The sequence below is a fragment of the Alligator sinensis genome, unplaced genomic scaffold (genome assembly GCF_000455745.1).
Source record: "Alligator sinensis unplaced genomic scaffold, ASM45574v1 scaffold392_1, whole genome shotgun sequence".
Taxonomy (NCBI): domain Eukaryota; kingdom Metazoa; phylum Chordata; order Crocodylia; family Alligatoridae; genus Alligator; species Alligator sinensis.
This window is the reverse complement of record NW_005841898.1, coordinates 4,280,438-4,288,303: the sequence shown is the minus strand read 5'-3', so window position 1 is coordinate 4,288,303 and position 7,866 is coordinate 4,280,438. Positions and strand designations below refer to the sequence as shown.

At 44.2% G+C, this 7,866-nt stretch overlaps 1 protein-coding gene across 1 annotated transcript in view; it reads left to right on the top strand.

Annotated features, from left to right (window-relative positions):
• Nucleotides 1-4,126, top strand: part of PDCD1LG2 (programmed cell death 1 ligand 2) — a 17,105-nt gene extending 12,979 nt beyond the window's left edge. Inside the window, exon 6 of the mRNA XM_014517272.2 lies at nt 3,365-4,126. Within this exon, the coding sequence (XP_014372758.1) occupies nt 3,365-3,444 (80 nt within the window). The 3' untranslated portion in view covers nt 3,445-4,126. The remainder of the gene's footprint in view (nt 1-3,364) is intronic.
• Nucleotides 4,127-7,866: the final 3,740 nt, after the last annotated feature.

The following is a 7,866-nucleotide window of genomic DNA, read 5'->3' as shown; positions in this document are numbered from 1 at the left end:
CAGCAGGCTTCTACAAAACGATCCAACTGTCTGGAGATTTTCCTCATTGTGCTCAAGGATGGTGCAGTTGGCATATTGAAGACACAAAGACACTAATACTACAACCTGAATGGCAATACACTAATATTAATTGGGACTATATGCAAACCAAACCAAACCAAACCAAAACAAAACAAAACATTTGTGCTGTCCTAATTAAACATTTTCAATGGTAAAGCTTAAGTAGAAGAAGCCAATTTCTTCTCTCTCAAACACTATAAAAATGCCAGTGGAATTGTTCCCAATGCAAAGGAGAACAGAACTGCTAAACTAAAGCCTTCAGGCAAGCTAAGACCTGGAGCAGAGCTCTTTAATACATGCCCAGGCATAAGCCTAATGCATATTGTTTAAGCATATGTATAGCGTGGCTTCTCATGATTTTCTGGCACATAGCTGTAGAATTTTTTGACTGGTCCCTGTCACATACTTCAATAAGTATGTTAGATATTACTCTAAAGCACACTAAAATGAAGAGTTTGAAAAGGAAGGTAACAATTCACTGCTATGTTAGCTGCTCTGTGGTTTTTTTCTACTTCCTCATTTTAATGACCAAACATCTTTTGCAGTGTGCAGTAAATCATATGATCACTATCTATGTTTCTCAGCATCAAGTGTTTTAAGAAACACTGGAAAGAACCTTTTTTCCATGATGAGTATGTATTTGAAGTATAAACGCTGCTGATATGCCTGATAATGCCTTGGAAGTGATCTGTAGCATGTTAGTTTGAGGAACAATGGTTGTCCATGTTCTAAGTTCTGAACTGTACAACTAGAACTGCATCAGCAATAAGGATTTAGAATATTTTACTGAATTATTTAGACCATACTTCTTCAAACAGTTATGCAATGTATAAATTGTGTTCAAAAGTACTCTTCTTGGATTTCATTTGGGTAAACTTTAGCATTTTTGTTGTTCACCTCTACTGGGTCATTTTGAAAGTCTCCCACAGCTGGCTATAAGTACAGAAAGGTCCAAGTTCTCCCATCCTAATGGTCTATAGCAGCAGTCATAAATGTTTTGGGCCAGAATGGCCTATCTTAGTTTCTAGGTTGGCCAGCATTAGGACCTGGCCTAAATGTGATGTGGCACAGGTGAATCCTCTTCCACTGAACGCAACTGAAACTCCAGTTCTGCAGACCAGATCCAGTGGCTCCACAGGCTAAATCTAGCCCACAGGCTGTAGGGTGCTGACCCCTGTTCTATAGGACTAGCACAATTGAGGCACGCCCAGTTTCTGTAGTCAACAGCACATAGGGGAGTGATGTAGCTAACATTGCATCTTTACCTCCACAACCTGAATGACTAGGTGCCATTTAATTAGAGGTAGTCTTTGGCCTGATTGCAGAGCACAGCTTAAATTCATGTCTTTGGAACAATAGTGGGAAGCCCTAGATGGTTTGCTGCCATGCCCTACACTGCCTATAAGCAGTAAGTTAAAATATGTTATTCTGTATTTAGCGCTGTATAGTATGAAATATAGATTATGCACTACCTATTTGATATATTGGTTCCTGGTAAGCAGCGTTTCAGTAACTTCAGCACAGTTAAATCATTGCTATTTGTGCAGCATCATTAGTGTGAATGACACTTTGCAGACCAAAGTGACTTTCTAGGTCCAAGCTATGAAAGAAGGAAAAGAGATTTTTCATAACGATTGTGCTCAAAGCAGTTGTGATGTAGCAGACAAGCTGCTCTGCTGAAGTTAGCACACTACTTCTGACATATGTATGTAAGGACACAGTCACACATATGTGGCAACAAGTAAATTAAATTTATTATAGCATGTTTAAAAATAACATCTAAATAATTAAGGGCCACCTAGACAGGCTCAGGAAATGGGTGGACAAGAACCTGATGGTGTGTAACACTGAAAAATGTAAGGTTCTCCACCTTGGGAGGAAAAACCTGCAGCATGCTTATAGGCTCAGCAGTGCTACGCTGGTTAGCACTACAGACGAAAGGGACTTGGGGGTCATGATTGACCACAAGATGAACATGAGCCTTCAATGTGATGCTGCGGCTAGTAAAGCAAGCAAAACAGTGGCTTGCATCCACAGATGCTTCTCAAGCAAATCCCGGGACGTCATTCTCCCCTTGTACTTGGCCTTTGTGAGGCCGCAGCTGGAATACTGCATCCAGTTTTGGGCTCCACAATTTAAAAAGGATATGGAGAAGCTTGAGAGAGTCCAGAGGAGAGCCACGCACATGATCAGAGGTCAGGAAAACAGACCTTATGATGAGAGGCTGAGAGCTATGGGACTCTTCATCCTGGAAAAGTGCAGGCTCAGGGGTGATCTGATGGCCACCTACAAGTTTATCAGGGGTGCTCACCAGGATCTGGGGGAACATTTGTTCACCAGAGCACCCCAAGAGATGACAAGGTCAAACAGTCACAAACTCCTCCATGACTATTTCAGGCTGGACATAAGGAAGAACTTCTTTACTGTTCAAGCCCACAAGGTTTGGAATAGACTGCCGCTGGAGGTGGTTCAAGCACCTACTTTGAACGCCTTCAAGAGACATTTGGATGTCTACCTTGCTGGGATCCTATGACCCCTGCTGACTTCCTGCCCTTTTAGGCAGGAGGCTGGACTCGATGATCCTCCAGGGTCCCTTCCAGCCCTAGAGTCTATGAAATCTATGAAATCTAGTGAGATTACTTGTCGAAGTAACTGCTTGCTAATGTGAGGTGGAATTTTCAATGTGATCCACAGTTATCAACACTAATACCAAGAGCCTGACTTTCACTTTCATTAAAAGTTCTTTATTTTGCTCTGTCACTATGAAGGGATCAGAAAGATGCTTATGTATCATTTATGTTCATACTGAAGCCCATTTTGAAACTCACATTGAAGTATGTTGTAACAGTAGCGTAACTGGGGGTGAGCAAGAAGGGCATCTGCCTGGGGACCCAAGTTAGGTGCCTGAATCATGCCCCACCCCCACGCAACCCGTGTCCTGAACCATTGCTAGCCTGGGAACTCCCAAACAGTATCCAGCTGCTGTTGCATTAAGAGCAACACAGCTGGGCAGGCAGTGCAAGGCTCCCCCTGCCCCTGCTCTTGGACCTACCCCATATTCCCTCTTTCTCAGAACCTGTGCTATGCAGCCCCCCACTATCAGGACTGCATTGCCACCCCTTAACCCCTCCACCCCTGATCTCCTGCAGTAGGTGGGTGCCCATTCAGTTTGTTATGCCACTGCACTGTAAAGAATCCAAAATCTAAATAGGAATAAATATCTCGGTCTTGGAGGGGAGAATGCTTTTTTAATTATGTTTTCTTTCCAAATAATACTGTTTCTTTTTTTCTTTTTTTTTCAAAGGAGAGTTGAACACTCAGACACAGGATTTAATCTCAATGAATGTCACCAGTTCAAGAGGCAGCAGGGAAGAAAGCCTATAAAAACTCATCTGTCATGCTTTCAGTTTGCACTTTTCTGATCTCTCTTGGAGGCCTACCTAGGGAAGTACAGCACTTTAGTTCCAAGACAAACTGCACGTTTTGTTTTTGTCAGCAGTATTGCACTTAAGTGCTTCCCATGCCTTTCCATGTATTGTCTTTCAGAGTTACAGAGACATATACTATTACTAAATGTAGCTGATAGTTGTCAAGGGATTATTTGAGGGAGTATTTCATACATTATGTGTTTGGGTAGATTGTTCTCCTGAGAACATAGTGTGCACCAACAATTGTATTTTCAAGGATCTCCTTCCTAGCTGGCTTGTTTTCAGAAGTGGAGCTGGGATACAAAGGCCTTGTCACTTTTTGTGGGACTCTAAATAAAAGCAATACATGGTAGCAGTTGCCTGGACAATCACCTACTGCATGCAAAAATTACTACACAACCATTTCTCCAGGACCAAACTTTCCAGCAAAACTGAAAGTTACCTCAAGCACCAACAACAGGGAATAGACTGAAGAAATTTTCAGAAACCCAAGGAAGCTGTTGAGACTAAAGCAAGGAAGAGTTCCCCCACCCCAAATTCAACATTATCATCACAGAACACATGGTTTTCTGTACGGTTTCTGTTAACCCTCACATGCTATTGCTAATTTGTGACAAGTGGATTATATGAAATTTGTTTTGGAGAGGTAGGTAAGCAGTTACAAAACAGATAATAGTACTGTGTCCACATATATAGCTAAATGGTTTTGCTCTTGAGCTGGTTTACTAACAGCATTTGCTTAAAGAGGTATTTCAAAACAAAAGCAAACACTGAGTTCCATACAGATTTCTGGGCTAAATATGTCTATTGGCTGGGCTACAGTTTTTGTCCTTCTCAGGAAGAGACCATTAGTCCTCTCTATATAAGTCGCTGGATGGAGACTTTATATCCCACCAAAGGAATGTGTTGTAATGCCTGAATCGACTATGAATAAATTGTGTACGTAGGACCAGCACGTTCCTTCTGTATTACTTCAAGATTTACCTCCTGAATTGGCACCCAGTGGTGAGCCAGAAGTCACTGGCAAAACTTGATGTAACATGTCTCTGGAAAACTGGCTTTTGTGCAGTGTCTCTTCCAGAAAAGCAGATGTTGTTTGACAGAATGTGGTAGGCAGAAAATTAGACAAACCACCGAGACCAACGTTCAATAAGTTCACTCCCCAAAAAAACCCTGGGCTTGGAGATAACTACATTTTCCCAGAATGCCTTGGATTAGCTTTACAAAGGTTGCTATACACCTGGATTTGGAGGGCTGAAGTCTGGCTCCCCAGTACCTTGCACTTTGTGAATGCATTTATACTATCACCAGGGCAAAGTGAGTCTACAACACTATTAGCTGACCAGAATAATAGCATGTTTTCATCCATTTTGCAGTTGCCTTGGTATGTTGCAATAGCTTGTTTAAAGATTCAACATTAACATAGATTGTATGAGTATTAGCTGCTAATGGGGAAACATAAAGTCTCCTCTATGGTTCATCTAGCTGTCGTGACTTTGTTTTTTGTGTGCTGTGCTTTTAAATGTCCAGGAACCTGGTGTCTGTTGGGATCAGATATTTGGTGCTGAATTTGGCTGAGATGCATCCTGTTACAGAGGAGGCACACACTGAGCCAGATTCTGTTGAGTAACAAATCACACAGGACATCATTGAGCCACTTATGACTCCAGGTGCATGGTAGAAGAGCCTGGTGACAGTCCTAATTTGCAACATCTGGCAATGCAACCTAAGGGACCATCCTCCACTGCGGGTAGTCAGAGGATCCAGCCATTTCTCCTCCCCACTCTAGGGGTGAGATTATATATTACAATTAGACCATGTTAAGAGTACTTAAAATTTAAATGATCACACATTGACGCTCATCAACAAGTGCTAAGTGCCCTTCTGGTGTCTTAAAGATATGCCACTTTGGGCAAGGGTTATCTTTGAGCTGTGCTAGCTAGCTAAACTAAAGTTAACTTCTGGGTGCTCACCTGAGATAAAACCACCAACTTGCAGTCCTCCAGTATCCCAGGAGGCATTGCTCCTAGGTGAACTATCTATCATTCAGGACTCTACAGCCCTGGACTGACATTTGGGAACAGCTGGGTAACAGGTATGTGGGGATAGGGTGAGCGGGAAGGGAGGGAAAAGTGGTGTAGAGGTAAGATTGAAGAGGGGAGTGGGTAGGTGGATGGGGAGTTTCTAGATTGCTGCCCCCCTTGCCCTCTCCACCCTCAGACCACTCTCCTGCCAGCTCAATTGCCCCCTCTGCCACCCACCCCCAGATCACTGCCCTGCCACCCTGATCAGCCCAAGAGTGGCAGCGGTATTGGTGGCAGGTTTTCACCTTCCTGTCTGTTCCTGGGGCCCCTGCAGACCATGCTGCCTCTGCACACCCAGATCCAGAACCCATCGGGCCCTGAAACTGAAGGGGAGGGAAGCAGGAGGAAGGGCAAGGAGCTGCTGGGAAATTTTCGGGCCCAGGGAGGGCTGAATCCAGGTGTGTGGGGGTGGCACAGGCTGCAAGGAGCCTGGGTGCAGGCAGGGAGGGGAACCCCCCCCACTACTGTCACTGCTACAGCTCTTGGTCTGATTGGGGGTGGCAGAGCAGTGATTCAGGGGTGGAGGTGCAAATCGCAGGATGGAGGGGGGCTCTGGGGGCCGATGGGGGGCAGTGAGGTAATTTGGGTGGCAAAGGGGACAATTTAAGGTAGCAGGGGCCCCTTCACTCACCTCCTCCCTATCCTGGCCTATACTGTAGCTAGACAGCCATCAAGCAGAGTAGGCATGGAGCAGACTTGCATTCCCTAGCCATGCCCCTGCTCACCAGCCTTCTAGCAGCAGGTCTGAGCAACACACACTACAGAAATTATTAACTCTGAACATGTGACTGATCACTAGCACTAGTTTCATAGATGTTTCACAGAGGTTTATGGGTGAAGGGACCTTGTGAGATCATCAGGTCCAGCACCCCTGTTCTGGGCAGGAAAGACTGCTGAGGTCAAATAACCCCAGCAAGGTGTGCGTCATCTCCTTTTGAAGATCTCCAGGGTAGTTACCTGCACCACCCCTGCTGGGAGTCTATAAATCCCCACTGGGAGTCTATAACCTTCACACAACCTAACATTCCTTAGAATTAGCACCTGCTAATTAGCATCTGCTAATTCAGGTGGAGGGCTGCTTACTGAGTTTTGGCAAGCTATTGAGGGCCGCATGACAGGCAGCCCAGGGCAGATAAATATTAATTTTGTACATTTTTTAGGGGCCCCATGGGCCAAATAGAATGGTCTGGTGGGCCACATCCAGCCTCTGGGCTGCATTTTTCCCACCCCTGCTCTAACATGTAATCTCACCCACCCACACTGTAGGTGCTAAAGAACAATTGGCATAGCACCAGTCCCTACACCCACAAAGGACCCTCTCAAGTCAAGAGTACATTGTGCTTCCACAGAGACTTTACTTTTGTTTTTTCTTGTTCTTAAAGTGATTCGTGTTGGAAGTTTGTGTGGGCTCTGTGTCAGGAAAGATCAAGCATACTGGCACTGAAATGTGATTTTGCTTATGATCTCTCCTTTTTCAAATAAAGAGAGAGATTCTGTTTAGCATTACTTTTCACTGAATCATCAGTGTTGACTTGTCCTGTACACAAATGTGGAGTCTGGCCCTGTGGAGAGCACAGGCAGCAGGCTCCACCATTATATTGTAAGAAGCATTATTTTGCAGGCCCTCCTCCCCCCCCGGTACTTTGTGAATCAAGCTGATGGCAGCTGCCCTGCATAGGCATAACATTTTGGATGGTACCTACAGCTCTGCAACCCACTTCATATAATCAAAGGTACAAAACCACCAATTCCCTCAGTGCGTATCTATGAAAAACCATACTCTGGTTTGCATTTTTGCACTTTAGCCCACATTAAACAGAGCCTATCTGTGCTACAGTAAAGAGAAGAGAAACTGAAACAAATTTCAGCTTTCATCAAGTGAAAGTCAGCTGCTTAGCCAATCTGTATTTTCCTATGCACTCAAGCATGAGCTGGCTTTTACTGTAATCCCTTGACCATCTGATATGTGTATGGTGAGTCTTTACTTTCTGCTTCATCTACCGTTCTCACAGTTGTCTTCCTGGAACAGCTGAAGCAGGAGTTTTCTGGCTTAGGTAGAGAGGTTAAGTCCAAAGAACTGTTTATCGGTTTCCAAAGCATAATGAATTTAGAGCTGCTCTCATACTAGAATTCAGAGTCTAAAAAGATTTTAAATACCATACAGGCTGCCGTTTGCAAAGTATGCACAAACCTACAGGATATTACCCCAGATTGGGATCATAGCTTGTTACATTTGATACTTCTCACTGGAGCCCTATTAGTCTGTTATGAACTCATTCTGCATCCCCTCCTTC